The sequence below is a fragment of the Podarcis pityusensis genome, assembly GCF_964106645.2.
Source record: "Podarcis pityusensis genome assembly, chromosome: Z".
NCBI classification, from domain to species: domain Eukaryota; kingdom Metazoa; phylum Chordata; class Lepidosauria; order Squamata; family Lacertidae; genus Podarcis; species Podarcis pityusensis.
Genome location: NC_138044.1, coordinates 41,558,474 through 41,574,793, shown reverse-complemented (window position 1 = coordinate 41,574,793; position 16,320 = coordinate 41,558,474). Strand labels below are relative to the sequence as shown.

The 16,320-nt window shown below is 45.8% G+C and overlaps 1 protein-coding gene across 10 annotated transcripts in view; it reads left to right on the top strand.

Moving 5' to 3' along the window:
- The window catches only part of PASD1 (PAS domain containing repressor 1), a 107,223-nt gene extending 90,981 nt beyond the window's left edge, over positions 1-16,242 (top strand). For 2 of the 10 annotated variants that reach the window (XM_080991099.1, XM_080991101.1), the window contains exons 16-20: positions 3,036-3,194; positions 4,882-5,097; positions 6,490-6,758; positions 8,936-9,134; positions 10,305-16,242. In XM_080991099.1, coding sequence (XP_080847225.1) covers positions 3,036-3,194; positions 4,882-5,097; positions 6,490-6,758; positions 8,936-9,134; positions 10,305-10,472 — 1,011 coding nt within the window. In that variant the 3' untranslated portion in view covers positions 10,473-16,242. Of the gene's footprint in view, positions 1-3,035; positions 3,195-4,881; positions 5,110-6,489; positions 6,759-8,935; positions 9,135-10,304 lie in introns of all 10 variants that reach the window. The other 8 variants (XM_080991105.1, XM_080991102.1, XM_080991108.1 and 5 more) reach the window with 8 other exon arrangements.
- The last annotated feature ends 78 nt before the right edge of the window (positions 16,243-16,320 follow it).

The following is a 16,320-nucleotide window of genomic DNA, read 5'->3' as shown; positions in this document are numbered from 1 at the left end:
TTCACGATCTGTCCTTCCAGTGAGCACTCAGGGCTGATTTCCTTCAGAATGGATACGTTTGATCTTCTTGCAGTCCATGGGACTCTCAAGAGTCTCCTCCAGCACCATAATTCAAAAGCATCAATTCTTCGGCGATCAGCCTTCTTTATGGTCCAGCTCTCACTTCCATACATCACTACTGGGAAAACCATAGCTTTTACTATACGGACCTTTGTTGGCAAGGTGATGTCTCTACTTTTTAAGATGCTGTCTAGGTTTGTCATTGCTTTTCTCCCAAGAAGCAGGAGTCTTTTAATTTTGTGACTGCTGTCACCATCTGCAGTGATCATGGAGCCCAAGAAAGTAAAATCTCTTACTGCCTCCATTTCTTCCCCTTCTATTTGCCAGGAGGTGATGGGACCAGTGGCCATGATCTTCATTTTTTTGATGTTGAGCTTCAGACCACATTTTGCGCTCTCCTCTTTCACCCTCAATAAAAGGTTCTTTAATTCCTCCTCACTTTCTGCCATCAAGGTTGTGTCATCTGCATATCTGAGGTTGTTGATATTTCTTCTGGCAATCTTAATTCCGGCTTCGGATTCATCCAGCCCAGCCTTTCGCATGATGAATTCTGCATATAAGTTAAATAAGCAGGGAGACAATATACAGCCTTGTCGTACTCCTTTCCCAATTTTGAACCAATCAGTTGTTCCATATCCAGTTCTAACTGTAGCTTCTTGTCCCACATAGAGATTTCTCAGGAGACAGATGAGGTGATCAGGCACTCCCATTTCTTTAAGAACTTGCCATAGTTTGCTGTGGTCGACACAGTCAAAGGCTTTTGCATAGTCAATGAAGCAGAAGTAGATGTCTTTCTGGAACTCTCTAGCTTTCTCCATAATCCAGCACATGTTTGCAATTTGGTCTCTGGTTCCTCTGCCTCTTCTAAATTCAGCTTGCACTTCTGGGAGTTCTCGGTCCACATACTGCTTGAGCCTTCCTTGTAGAATTTTAAGCATAACCTTGCTAGCGTGTGAAATGAGTGCAATTGTGCGGTAGTTGGAGCATTCTTTGGCACTGCCCTTCTTTGGGATTGGGATGTAGACTGATCTTCAATCCTCTGGCCACTGCTGAGTTTTCCAAACTTGCTGGCATATTGAGTGTAGCACCTTAACAGCATCATCTTTTAAAATTTTAAATAGTTCAGCTGGAATACCATCACTTCCACTGGCCTTGTTATTTGCAGTGCTTTCTAAGGCCCATTTGACTTCACTCTCCAGGATGTCTGGCTCAAGGTCAGCAACCACACTACCTGGGGTGTACGAGACATCCATAGCTTTCTGGTGTAATTCCTCTGTGTATTCTTGCCACCTCTTCTTGATGTCTTCTGCTTCTGTTAGGTCCTTACCACTTTTGTCCTTTATTATGGTAATCTTTGTACGAAATGTTCCTTTCATATTTCTGATTTTCTTGAACAGATCTCTGGTTCTTCCCATTCTGTTGTTTTCCTCTATTTCTTTGCATTGCTCGTTTAAGAAGGCCTTCTTGTCTCTCCTTGCTATTCTTTGGAAATCTGCATTCAATTTCCTGTATCTTTCACAATCTCCCTCGCATTTTGCTTGCCTTCTCTCCCTCGCTATTTGTAAGGCCTCATTGGACAGCCACTTTGCTTTCTTGCATTTATTTTTCATTGGGATGGTTTTAGTTGCTGCCTCCTGTATAATGTTGCGAGCCTCCACCCATAGTTCTTCAGGCACTCTGTCCAGCAAATCTAAATCCTTAAACCTGTTCCTCACTTCCACTGTGTATTCATAAGGGATTTGGTTTAGATTGTATCTTACCAGCCCAGTGGTTTTTCCTACTTTCTTCAGTTTAAGCTTGAATTTTGCTATAAGAAGCTGATGATCTGAGCCACAGTCAGCTCCAGGTCTTGTTTTTGCTGACTGTATAGAGCTTCTCCATCTTTGGCTGCAGAGAATATAATCAATCTGATTTTGATGTTGCCCATCTGGTGATGTCCATGTGTAGAGTCGTCTCTTGTGTTGTTGGAAAAGCGTGTTTGTGATGACCAGCTTGTTCTCTTGACAGAACTCTATTAGCCTTTGCCCTGCTTCGTTTTGATCTCCAAGGCCAAACTTGCCAGTTGTTCCTTTTATCTCTTGATTCCCTACTTTAGCATTCCAGTCCCCTATAATGAGAAGAACATCCTTCTTTGTTGTCACTTCTATAAGGTCTTGTAAGTCTTCATAGAATTGGTCAATTTCAGTTTCTTCAGCACCAGTAGTTGGTGCATAAACTTGGATTACTGTGATGTTAAAAGGTCTGCCTTGGATTCGTATTGAGATCATTCTATCATTTTTGAGATTGCATCCCAGTATAGCTTTCGCCACTCTTTTGTTGACTATAAGGGCCACTCCATTTCTTTTACGGGTTTCTTGCCCGCAGTAGTAGATATGATAGTCATCCGAACTGAATTCACCCATTCCCGTCCATTTTAGTTCACTGATGCCCAGGATGTCAGTATTTATTCTTGCCATCTCATTTTTGACCACATCCAACTTACCCAGGTTCATGGTTCTTACATTCCAGGTTCCTATGCAGTATTTTTCTTTACTGCATTGGACTTTCCTTTCGCTTCCAGGCATATCCGCAACTGAGCGTCCTTTCGGCTTTGGCCCAGCCGCTTCATCAGCTCTGAATCTACTTGTACTTGTCCTCCGCTCTTCCTCAGTAGCATGTTGGACGCCTTCCGACCTGAGGGGCTCATCTTCCAGCATCATAACTTTTATATGCCTGTTGTCTTTGTCCATGGAGTTTTCTTGGCAGGGATACTGGAGTGGCTTGCCGGTTCCTCCTCCAGGTGGATCACGTTTGGTCAAAACTCTCCACTATGACCTGTCCATCTTGGGTGCCCTGCTTGGCATAGCTCATAGCTTCTCTGAGTTATTCAAGCCCCTTCGCCACAGCAAGGCAGTGATCCATGAAGGGGGCGGAAACAATAACTGCATGTAAAAGTTGCAGATTGGGTAATGCTCCTTTCTCATCTATGCTTCCAGCCAGTGTATCACTTCCCAACTCAGATAGGGATGATGCATCATTTGAAGGAACAGCTTGAGGAGAGAACGCGCATATTGCAGGCTGACATCAAGACGCAACAGGAGGAACTGCATGTGATCAAAGAGCAGCTTCAGCTGGTGCAGGACTCCAATTTGCAGGTATTTCCTATCTAGGGAACCTCAGGCACAGGGGGGGGGGGGGATGTGGTTCACAGATATTTTGCAAGTCCATCTGTCCACATGTGTTCATGCCAGTCATTTATTGTAAAAAAAAAAAAAAAAGTGGTGGGGATATCAACTTTTATAAAGCTTCCCTGACTGCGGGTGATTATTACTTGCTATAGGTGCAACTGTTGAATGGCCCACACTACAAACCTGAGTGTACTGAATAAACATGCTTAAATCACATAGAGTTGCACCCCTCTTTTATAAATAGCCAAGGGAGAGGGCCTTTTCCATGTTGGAATATAGAAAGCTGTCTTTTATTTCTTCATTAAAATATTTATGTACTGCTGCGTCACAACAATATATCACAGCGATATAAAAGTTTACAGTATAAAAACAATCAAACCAGACTGTAATATCATAAAAAAAAGTTTTAAAGAATTTTAATAGAAAAGCAGCACTGTATACAAGTATTTTAAACAAGTAAATAAATATACTGGCAACACTCTGCAATCAGGTATGCCGGATCCCTCTTTGCTTCAGCAGGAGTCACTGTGCATACGTTTGTTGCATAAGGCTACGCAGCAATTCATTCACCTGACCTTGCAGTGATGCTAGCCTTTCTGCTTCCAAAGTAAGAAATTATGTGCAAAATAATCTCTGATTGCTCAAGTTATTTCTTCCCCAAAAGCCTTACATTTTCTATCCAGAGTGTGTTGGTGTAGGGAAAACAATGACCTGCAGCCATTTGGAAATTAGGGTCTATAAGAATAGAGTCCCATGACACCTTAAAGACTGATGAATTTAGTGTGGCATAAGCCTTCCTTATTCATCATATGTAGTGTAGGAGCTACAGTTTGCTCTAGCCCTTTCATTTCAGCATGAGCAAGACTTGCTGTCTGTTAGACTGAAACTACCAGAGACCTTTTTTCCACCAGCCTCTGCTGATACAAGCAGGATCCTGCTTATATAGATGCCCAACTCCACATGAGCTTCGAGGAAAAGTGGTTATTGCTTGACAAGTAGAGAAAAGGGAATTTCCTTAAAAGCAACATTTCTGGATGTGTTTTAAAAAGAAGTTTAAAAATGCATATTTGTGTTAAAATACAACCATTCCCCCCCCCCCCCGGTGTGCCAACTCTCAGTTTTAATCACTGATGGGTTAACATGAGAATATATTTGATGCTTGGCTGACATCTAATGGCTGTTCTGGGTGTTGCTGCACTTGGCGAATTCTTTTCACAGCACTGTGCTTGCTACAAGCTTAACAGTCCCTAAGGTGTTTTCTGCAACATAGACACAAAAATAGTGCAGTAGTGGTGGGTTTATTCTGCCAGAGGGGCAAGAGTTGGACAAAACCAAACCAAAACATTTGTTACAGGAATCCAGCTGGAAGTTACGGGATGTGCACTGCTTGGAAACCAAGCGGTGTAACAGCCCTGAAACAACAGTATTGAAAGCAGAATTGAATGTGACTGCTGTAATAGCGTCAGGAGCACGAATCCTCGCAAGTGCACAATAAAAATGATGTCTGGTTGGCCAGCATCTACAGAGATTACTTTATCAACCTCTTTATTTTGTGCATGCCAAATTTCAAGCCACCATCTTTGTAGGCATTCCAAATGTGTGCATTGCTAGTGACAACCCCCAGTGTCTCTTCCTACTCCCACTTTCCCGGTAGATGCTGATGCAACAGCCTATGCCCATGGTCTTCAGCGGGGTGCAACACCAGAACCCGAGGAGGCCTTCCCAGCAACAAGCAGCAGCAGTTGCAAGCAGACCAGCCACGTCAAAGAAATCCCAGCAGCAAGGCCTTATGGGATCAAAGCAGTTCTGCAGCACACACCTGGCATCGCCTCAGCAATTCCTCAGGGACCCTTGTGTCACATCATCCCAGGTGGTGGTTTTTGTTCAAGGTCGTGCTAAATGCATCACCATTTTAAAGCTGTATAACCTGGGGTGGATCTACACACTGGGGGAATCGGAAATTAAATAGTTATAACAACAGAAAAAAACGCTATGGAAAACCGCTTAGAATTTTATTTATCTATCTTGCTCTCCAGCACCATCTGGTGTTGCATGTTTATAACACATTCAAAACACTGATTTTTTGACTAATATAGCTGAGTCCCTGGTTACTGCCTGCTCCCCTATAGACCTACTACCCTGAGAAGAATTGCAGGGTCTTCTCAGGGGCGATACTGCAGCTCTGGAATCCACCCCCATTGTGGTGATTCTTGTTCCTGTCTCTTAGATAAAAAGTTTAAAGTGGTTTTATTCTAGCAGCCTTTGTAATTAGGCTGTTTTGGCTATTATTTTGGTTGTTGTATTTGATGATTCTTTTGATTCTAACTGATTACAGGGTTTAGAGACTGATAGTTGAACTTAGTTCACAATTACCACATTTTTCACTCCATAAGATGCACCTGACCATAAGACGCATCTAGTTTTTAGAGGGGGAAAGCAAGAAAAAAAATATTCTGCACAGAGCATGTAAGCAGCTTTCGCTTTTCTTGCTTTAAAACAAGCAAAGTGAGAGCCACTTACATGGCTTCTCTCCTGCTTTGCACAGCTCTCACTTTGCTTGCCCATCCCTCCACCTAAAATGTAAAGGGACCCCTGACCATTTGGTCCAGTCGTGACTGACTCTGGGGTTGCGGCGCTCATCTCGCTTTATTGGCCGATGGAGCCGGCGTACAGCTTCCGGGTGATGTGACCAGCATGACTAAGCCGCTTCTGGTGAACCAGAGCAGCGCACGGAAACGCCGTTTACCTTCCCGCCGGAGCAGTACCTATTTATCTGCTTGCACTTTGATGTGCTGCTTTCGAACTGCTAGGTTGGCAGGAGCAGGGAGCGAGCAACAGGAGCTCACCCCGTCACGGGGATTCGAACTGCCGACCTTCTCATTGGCAAGTCCTAGGCTCTGTGGTTTAACCCACAGCACCACCCGCGTCCCTTCCCTCCTCCTGCCTTGCTGGGGACACCGGGACAGGTGCTCTTTAAAGGGAGCGCTGAGTAGAGCCTGTGTGCGGCTCTTCCTGGCTTTTCCGGGAGGTGGGGAAGGGACGGAGGGCTGCCTGTCAGGGTGCCTGGGTGCGCCCCTGCATTGGAGATGGTATTTTGGCTGCATTAGGCTCAACACTCAAGAAAATGGTTTTCCTATTCGTATACAATTTGCATGGTTGCAAGCTACTCTGAGCCCTCTGTGTAGCGGAAGAGAAGGATGTGAACATACCAAACAAACAATGTGCTCATTCTGACAAAGGGGTGTGTGCATTTATGTATCAGGTACAGCAGCAGCAGCAACAACAACAACAACAGCAGCAGCAACAACAGCAGCAGCAGCAGCAGCAGCAGCAGCAGCAGCAAAAGCAGGCCATGAGAGGAAAGCAGGTCCAGCAGGCCTGCTTGCCAATGCAGATGAGCATTGCGATGCCGCTGTACAACAACCCAATGGTGTTCTCTCAAGCGCACCCTATCACTGCCTCTACTCCAATGTCAGCTGAAATTGGTGAAAGGCAACAGCAGTCCAATTACACCCAAGATCGGACTCTAAGGTATGGATGCAGGTATATGTATGCTGAGAAGTCCAAGTAGGAGACGTTACTGATGGTATTATTGTTGTTTTTGCTCTCTCCTGGCAACAAGCTGATTCCACTTCCCTTCACAGTTCGTTCCGGCAGCCTTCCCCTACTGTGGCTCTCCACATGTTGCTTGACTACAACTCCCATCTTCCCTTGGCTGTGGTGTTGATGGGAGTTGACATCTAGAGGGCCACAGGTTGGAGAAGGCTCCATTGCTTTGCTTCTCCTGGGCTCATTTGTATGAGTGGTCCTTCCAATAGCCAACTTTCCAAGCCAGACTGTGAAGTGTTAGGTACGTCCTGCACTGTTTCCCTGCCCTCACCCAAGGCAAATAATATCAACAGTGAGGTGTGATTGTGGGGAAGGGGCAACCGTTTCTGCCCCTGCAGAAGCCCAGATGAAAATCCCTCCTGGAAGCTGGCATTTGCATTGGGAGGAAATCCCTTTTTGACACTGTGCAGCACCATTTTTTATTTTAGGAGAGATTTTACTCTTCAGCCTCAGCAGGGAAGGAAGGGTTTAATGCAAAACAACAGCAACAATAAGCACTTCGGTGCTGGTTTGGTCCCAGTGGAGGGCAAATGGGGCCCTGCCCCATCAACTTCAGCCTGTCCTGACCTAGCCCCAATTTGTCTGCCTTCTTACTTACAATTGGTCTGGTAGAGTGACTCTAGCTGCCAGCTCCCTCCTTCCCTGCCTCAGTGCTGCGCCCTTGAAGAACTTACAAGGGAGGAGGATGTTAAGTTGTGGGTGAACATATCAGATGACACAGTGATTCTTCAAACAGCTCTTGTTTATTCAGAGACCAGAACAGAACTGAACTGAAGGGTTCAGTCAGCCTGCTTATATAGAGCTCCAGTACACATAATTGTAACAACTTTCTAAAACTATCCAATCATTGAACGTCACTTTCGATCCCTTATTTGCATAACTATCTACAGTATCCCCCTGCTGGCCCAGGGTGAGAACTTCAGTACATAACAGAGGATGCAGGCAAAATTAGAGTGAGTTGGCTCTGCCTATCATTGGCTCTGGCACCACCTGGTGTTGGTCTTCCTGTCTTCCCTCCTATCAATCCCAGTGTTCACCACCCACCAGTGTTTGGTCCCTGGTCTCTGAAGAGGCAAGCAACGGCTCTGAAACTGTGCTGGAAAGAGGCTATCGAACCTGCCCATTGCCACATTGTTAGGTCAGCCTGTGCAGCCTGCAACATCTGGTGCGCATGGGTGCAATAAGTCTTCACAGATCAATACTGGCAGACAGCAGGCAAAAAAAGCCTTCCTACAATTAAAACCAAACAATTTCAGGGTAAGAAGCCTCTATATTAGAGGCTGTCTAGTCCTTTCCCCTGCTCGGCACAGGAATCTTTTAAACTAGGATTCCCTGACATGTGGCTGCACAGCATCTTCATAGCTCCTTCTACCAGCTCCCAAGATTGCTCTGCTCTGTTCCACTCTTGAACAAAACCAAAGCAAAGAGGGGATGTCATGGGAAGCATGTAGAGGACGCATAGGCTGGGCTGCCTTCCTGTCAGAAGTACAACACAAAAAGGCAGGCTAGTACCTCTAAATGGGCAAAGCTGACCCTGGTCTGCTATTTTCAACTTCCATGGTAGTTAAGATATGAATGCAGCCTGGGCTATGTGCCCTGCATGCTAAACAAAATATTATGCACCCACGCAACCTAAACTCTCTGCCATGAAAAGCTGGAGTCTGCCAGCAGCGTACATTATGCAGGAGAGCTCCCATTTCTGACTTTGCCTAAAGTATTCTGCATTTTTAGAATAGTTATAGCTGATTTTATTCTGTGGTTTGGTGACTACAAAAAAAGGGGAAGGAAGAGCACTGAGCCTTTGCTTGCTAGCCACATTAAACCCTTGTCCTGCCATCACTCCTGCTTCCGAGGGTTCAGAGAGCATTGCCACATCTTTCAAGCAGATTGTCACACCAGTGGGAGCTGGAAAAGGTTGCATGAGGGGGTGGTTAACCAGTGGGCACCCAGATGTTGCCAGGCTCCTGGCTCCATCAGCACCAGATCTAGTTCAGGACATCAGGATGGGGCACCGGTCGGCCACCACTGCTGTGGAAAGGGTTGTGTTTTGAGGCAACCTCCGGTGGTATTTTATCTGTTACCTGCTACCTGTGTTGCAGATTTGCTCCGGAGCAGCAAGGGCTGCCTGCTGGAATACAGATGCAGCCAATCACATGCGCCGCCACTCCGTCACCCGTCTTCACCTCCTCTGTGATGATTCCACGCGCCAACATCGCCCCGCAGCAGAGCCACCCTCCTCCCAACACCCTCCACCAGTGGCAACCGCAGCCAGTTCAACAGCATCACCTCTACCTTCAGGTAACAAGCTGTTAGTTTCCAGCGAGATTGTGGAAGGCGTGATGACTGAAAGGAATGCCAAGGTGGGAGGCAAGGTCTATACAGTGGTGCCTCGCAAGACGAAATTAATTCGTTCCGCAAGTTTTTTCTTCTTGCGAGTTTTTCGTCTTGCGATGCACGGTTTCCCATAGGAATGCATTGAAAATCAATTAATGCGTTCCTAGGGAAACCGCCTTCAGACCAGGTCCGGGGACTGTCTGTCCCCCGACCTCTTCTGAAGGCTGGGGGGGGGGGAAACAAGGGCTTTTCTTCCCACCCCCAGCATTTTAAAAAACCCCGGGACAGCGGAGGACTTCTCCGCTGTCCGGGGCGATCTTAAAATGCTGGCGGGCGGCATTTTAAAATCGCCCGGGACAGCGGAGGACTTCTCCGCTGTCCGGGGCGATGTAAAAGCCCCTGGGAAGGCAGGCAGGGGGGACAAAGACTTTCGCCCCCCGCCCGCCTTCAGAAGAGGTCCAGGACCTCTTCTGAAGGCGGGCGGGGGGCGAAAGTCTTTGCCCCCCCCGCCTGCCTTCAAAAGCCGTCCGGAACAGCGGAGAAAGGCGCTGCCTTTCTCCGCTCTCCCGGGAAGGCAGGCAGGGGGGAGCAAAGACTTTCGCCCCCCGCCCGCCTTCAGAAGAGGTCCTGGACCTCTTCTGAAGGCGGGCGGGGGGCGAAAGTCTTTGCCCCCCCTGCCTGCCTTCAAAAGCCGTCCGCGATAGCGGGAAGCTCTTCCCTGCTATCCCGGACTGCTTTTAAAATGCTGGCGGTGGGGAGCAAAGCCTTTCGGCCCCCGCCGGCCTTCCTGGACCTCTTCTGAAGGCCGGAGGGGGGGAAAGGCTTTGCTCCCCACCGCCAGCATTTAAAAGAGGTCCCCGGAGATTTCCCTATGGGCTTTCGTCTTGCGAAGCAAGCCCATAGGGAAATTCGTCTTGCGAAGCGCCTCCAAAACAGAAAACCCTTTCGTCTTGCGGGTTTTCCGTCTTGCGAGGCATTCGTCTTGCGGGGTACCACTGTACCTTTAACTATGCGCTGTGTGAAAGATTGCTTCCTTTTGCTAGGTGATCCTGTCTTCCAGTATTACGAGAGGAGGGGTACATATGTGGGAGGGCTGGGCATTCCCAGTGCTAAGGCTGTTGCATTATCCCGCAGATGGAAGGTGCGGCTGAGCCGGGCCAGAACCAGCGCCTGTTCCAGCAACCTCATGTACCGCAGCAGAATGCCACCATGGGATATTTCCACCACCCGCAGCCGCAGAGCCAGCACCTGCAAGGCCAGCCTTGCAGTTTACAAGACCTGCCTGAAATGCAGCTGCCTTGAGGCCTTGGTGGTGGTGGCAGTCTTGGGCGTAGTGGCTGTGCTGAGCAGAAGTGAGTGGATGGAGGGGCAAAGCACAGAGGAGATGAAGGTCCTTCCTTCCTGGTACGCCTGGAGGGTGAGGAACATGCCAGAGGCCCTGGCTGGAGTGGAGAGCAGGTTGGGAGTTTCTTGCACTTACTTGGAAGGAAAACAAACAAAGGAACCACCCAGGAGCGACACTACTCCAGCAAAGTGGGATCAAAAGCCAAGCTTGGCATTTCTTAACCGCTTAAACTGTGTGCAGCTAGAGCATCTCGTCTGTACATCCTTTGGCTAGAGATGGGGGGGGGGGTGAGTGGAGCCCGGGGGCAAGGCTGATTTATTTTTGGATGCTTCTGTCTGCCAGGAAAGGTTCGCTGGCAGATAGGGTTCCTTGCTCACCTGCAATAATTAAAACAAAAATGAACTTAACTTGCCCGAGTGAGGGGGAAAGGATTATTTTTCAGGAGAGCAGCCGCCTTTGTGTGCTGCAAAGCCATATATATGAATATTAGTTATATTTATAAATATGGTAGATGGAATTCTAGCCTGCAGGTTGTTTTTTTTAAAAAAATATTAGTAAAGTTTACACGCTGATGCGTTATGCGGCAGAAAACCACACACCTGTGCAGGAGGTAGCCAAGTCTTATTTTTTCCTTTTTCTAAAATAATCGTTGCTGAAATTCACTGTGAATCACTGTGAACACAGTTGGAACTGTAAGCATCAACCCACGACCATATAACTTTTTTTTCTTTTGTGGATGTATTTGTGCATATACAGATTTCATTTTTGTGTAGTAGTTCATGTGTGGATTACTGAACATATTCCCCAGCACTCTATCCCATTACCCAACCATTTCCCTATATGTGAATCCCATAATTTCTTTGGATAATTGGGTAATGCTGCTGCTGTTTATGACACCACTCTTGCCTGAATTTCTTCTTTTTGCACCAGCCCCTTTCACTGTTAAAGACTTATGAGAGTTATGATGCGTCTAAGAGTTTCTCCTGTTTTGTTGCAAAGTCCAGATATATAAACCTACCTATTTCTACTGCCCATTTAGCCAAATATATATATTTTTCAGGAGGTGCAAGAAAGAGATCCTTCCCTTTCTTTCTCTCTGTGTCTATCCAATGAACCTTTCTGTGGGGGAGGTATCTTGATGCCCAAAGACAAAAGCAAACTTTGTGGTTTTGCTACTTAGTAGGTAGAATTTGGCAAAGTGGAGTTTCTACCTAAACAAGGATACCTACGATGTTACAAGTCAGTAGCGTTAGCAATAAATTGTATTTTTTTAAATGGTCACTTTAAGTGTGTTTATATATTTATGAACGTTTTCTTTAAAAAAAAGAATATATTCTTCAGTGGGTGTGTATACCAAAGTGTCCCCTACTGTTTTGTGTGTTTCCAAAGGAAAATTAATACTTAATTAATTGTTAGGGGCATTTTTTGTTTTGTTTTTGCAAATGTAAGTGTGCTCGACTTGTACATTTTTTATATGCTGGGTGCAGAAGGCAACTTTCACTAAAACTTCTTTAAAGAAAAGAAGAAATGAGGTTGCATTTAGGGATCTGGTTAACAACAACAACGACATCCACCTGTTGCTGGCTGTTAGGAAGAGGCTTTTTCTACCTGCAACATCAGAGTAGATCCATTTAGTAAAAAGTTCAGGGCCATAACTTCAATGAAAAACAAAGCTACAATCGTTTGAAGCATAGTAGCTCTGTATTCTGAAGATTCTCAGGCAGCACTAGAGATCAATCACTGTGTACAAAGGGTCTTCTTTTCCCCTTTACTTACCAGTACAGTGGTACCTCTGGTTGCGAACAGGATCCGTTCTGGAGGCCCGTTCGCAACATGAAAAGCCTGCAACCTGAAGTGCCGTATCTGCGCAGGTGCGCAGCGCGATTTGGTGTTTCTGCGCATGCGTGAGCGTCGAAACCCGGAAGTAACCCTTTCCGGTACTTCCGGGTCGCCGCTGGACTCAACCTGAAAAAAAGTAACATGAAGCAAACGTAACATGAGGTAGCTCGGGTTACAGACGCTTCAGGTTACAGATGCTTCAGATTACAGACGCTTCAGGTTACAGACGCTTCAGGTTACAGACTCCGCTAAGCCAGAAATAGTATCTTGGGTTAAGAACTTTGCTTCAGGATGAGAACAGAAATCGCGCGGTGGCAGCACGGCAGCAGCGGGAGGCCCCATTAGCTAAAGTGGTGCCTCAGGTTAAGAACAGTTTCAGGTTAAGAATGGACCTCTGGAACGAATTAAGTTCTTAACCCGAGGAACCACTGTATTGTTAATTCTCAACTACTGATGTGCAAACACACACAACTAAAATTTCACAGGCCCTTCGAAAGTGTACAGGTGTACTTTGCTTGCTTTAATTGCAATACATAGTCCAAACCTGCAGAGAGTCTACGGGGGGGAAGTGGCCTTCTCAGCTTGTCCCGTGTCTTTTAAGAGGAGAATGTAAGGCATGTAAGAGGAGCTTGGAACCATCTTGCTTTCAAGTGTAATGCACAATGTATTGCTTTGCATTAGGAAAAGATGGGTGGGTACATAAAGGAGAGCTTAGATCTCTCTCCAGTTCATTTCCCCCAATCTAAGGAAGGAAAGGCAGAGCAGTTGCCGGAGCTTCCTCTGGCTGGTACTTCCCAGTTTTTAGTGGCCCTCCCTTCTCCACCAAGGTGTATGTGTGAGAACAGAAAACACAATAAATCTGGAACCAGCTCCTCTATTTAGTCCTTGGCAGGCCCAGGGCACAGTAGACACCTAGGCCAAAATGCCAGTTTAGAAAACAAACAAACAGCATTTCAAAGAATGTAGAATATGGTTTTCTTTATCCCCTTGCTAACTGCAGGAGAAAAGGCTGGAGCAACTCTAGGTATGTCATTATTTCACTGATAGCTGCTCCGCCACCCCAGCAAAATGTTGAGGCTTGCAACCAGCTACAGGGAGCCTGTTTCAAATGTTCGGATTTGTGACTTTTATTTTTTGAAATAATAAATGTATTAACCACATGCAAGAAAACTAAATGAGAACACACTAAGCACCAACAATGTCAGCTAGTCTGCCATTTCTTGGAAAAAAGGCGTAGGAAGGCATTATTAAACAACAGCAGCTGTCTGAAAAGGGTTTCACATGTGGGAGCTGTAATGTTGTGCCAACGAGCTCAGCACTGATGCTCATTTGTTACAACTACAGATGCAATGGAACTAAGGCATTATTAGGCCAGGGTTTGGAACACAGTGGCCCTCCAGCTGATGTCTGATTCCAGCTCTCATTAGCCCCAGCCAACGATCATGCATGAAGGGAGTTGCAGTTGGGAGTCAAAGGTTAGCCACCCATTATGTAAAGCTGTGTCTTGTTCTAAATGGGCACCACAGCCATTTCAAGTTGAGAGTTCTCTCCCCTCTCTAACCTGGAATAGGGTCACTTTGCTCCTGTAAGTAACTGGCTTTTGGTAGTGCTAGCTCTCCCTTCAGAAAATGCTACTGAAATCATCCTATGTAGGGGAGAAAGTTTCCAGTGCCAGGCACAAGGCAGTGGGCACCTGCTTGAATCACTGAATCATAGAGGTGGAAGCGACCTTGAGGGTCATCTAGGAATTTGCAGCTGGATCAAACCTGCAGCCTTAGCGTTATCAGCACCATGCTCTAACCAACTTAGTTATCCAGCTGAGACAGGAGACATCAGTAGGACCACTTTTAAGAGGGGAGGGGTGCACATCAGCTGGACACCCAGTTCTGCTGTGTACTTGTATCAGTAGTGATGTCAAGGCCACAGCAATCATCCAGTCCCCCAGCGGGATGAATCCACTCCCAAGAGTAGTGGTATCAACACTTTCGGTGCGAGTGAAGGAGCATCCTCTGTCACTCTTAGGTCCTTTGTTCCGTTGTCACTTTGAGCACAGGGATAGCAATCCTTTGGGAAACCCTGCAGAGGTTGTTGACTCTAACTCCCACCATCCCTAGTTAACACAGCCAATAGTTGGGGGTGCACAGCCTCTTTCATAGAAACATACCAATGTTACCTTTCTCCCCCTCCCATCCCCTATCTTCATGCACTTTAGAACACCGGGGGGGGGGCAACCTTAATAAGTTTTTGCAGCAAGTTGTCAACGTCACATCCTTCCCCACTTTCATTTTTTTTTTTTTAATGTGATGGACTCAGCAGAGGCTGTGGAGAGGTGGTCTGTATGCCGTCTCTGGCATCTACAGCTGGCTCTTTGTCTCTCTCGCAAGGCACTTTGGAATTTGAGGGACAAGAGGGAGCTCCTCATGCAAACCCAGTGAGTGGGAGAGCTTGACTTTCTTATTTTAGCTATCTGCACTCAAAACTTTAAATCCGGATTTTGTGGAGAAAACTGGGCATGTTGGTGAACAAAATTAGTTTTGGAAAACACCCCAGTCAAACAGAACCAACATGGTTTGGCATGTCTAAGGAGGGATAATTCATGGATCATCTTACAGTCTTGCAGGGCATTTGGATTTCCCCCCTCTTTTTCAGCCTGATTTATGCCCGTTTCCCCACAGCTATACAGACCTATATGAGACTAGTTTGTGGTGGGCTGTGCTTCAGAAATCAAGTATGGCAACCACATGCACTGGGGAAGAGATATTGTTTTACACTGGGGGAAAGGTAAAACCATGCACTTTATTAGTAAGGAACTTCTTCCTTCCTAAAACGTTGCACGAGGTGGGAAAGTCGCTGCCTGGTGTTGATTCATTGCATGCACTGTTCAGGGGAGGAAGAAACGGTATGCCAAAATGCATGTTCCATTTTATTGTGAAGTTTGAACCAGTTCTCCCCATCCCCTGACAAGAGAGAGAGGGGCCAAGATCTGGCACCTTCCCTTCAGTGTTTCTGCAGTGCCTTACTTAGGCAATTGCCTAGGTCAGCTCTGCATTAGGGACTTTAGATTTAGCTGCCACTCACCTTCAAGCTTGTTTTCTTTCTCCCCATCCCAAAACAGATATATTTTTTAAGAAACTGATGCTATCCAATGGTTTACCTCTGTGTTATGGGAGAGAAGAGTTTGGAATTGGATAGAGTTAATTAGCCTGGAGAATCCAAGGGGACAGTTCTACTGGTTAACAGTTCCATATTAGATATAATGGGCCCATGGACTCTTCGCTGGTGTTTATTTACAACTCTGGCTCAAGAGTTTCCCATGGCGCCTCGAAATACAAATGTGAGAAGGCTATAGCCTCATTTTGATGTATAAAGAGGATTTGTTAACGCAATTACAGGCTTCAGAAAACAGAGGCACATTTCTGAAGCCTTGCACTTTTAAATGCATTTTGTACATAGATATAAATATATATAAGCTAACGGCTGGTTGATCTGGCCAGGTTTGGTTTGACAGATACAGATTCTTCTAACATACATTGTCTATATCGTGGTATATTAACTATGTGTAAAAAAAAAACCACACGAGAAGAAAGGACAGAAATGAAAAGATTTTTAAAAAGCAGCAAAAGCCTTAGAATTGAATATTTAGTTTATTTTATATGATGTCAAAGATAGATACATTTATAAATGTTCCTATTCATAAAAGTATTTTGTAAAATGGGCAGGGAGGGGGTGAGGAAGTGTCTTATGGGGGCATTTAAGAATTCTAGCTGGGAATACTCACGCTGTTGTGAAGGTCCATTGGCCAAGAATCAACATGTCTCCCATGTGCTTTAACAGATTTGTACATAGTATTTTGAAAGAAAAATAAAAATGTACTTTTATGAACTCTTACTGGGTGTCTACTCTTTTGTACTTGGTGAAATGCACAGAGTTTCCCCCATTCATGAGAATAGAGCAAGCCAGCTGACC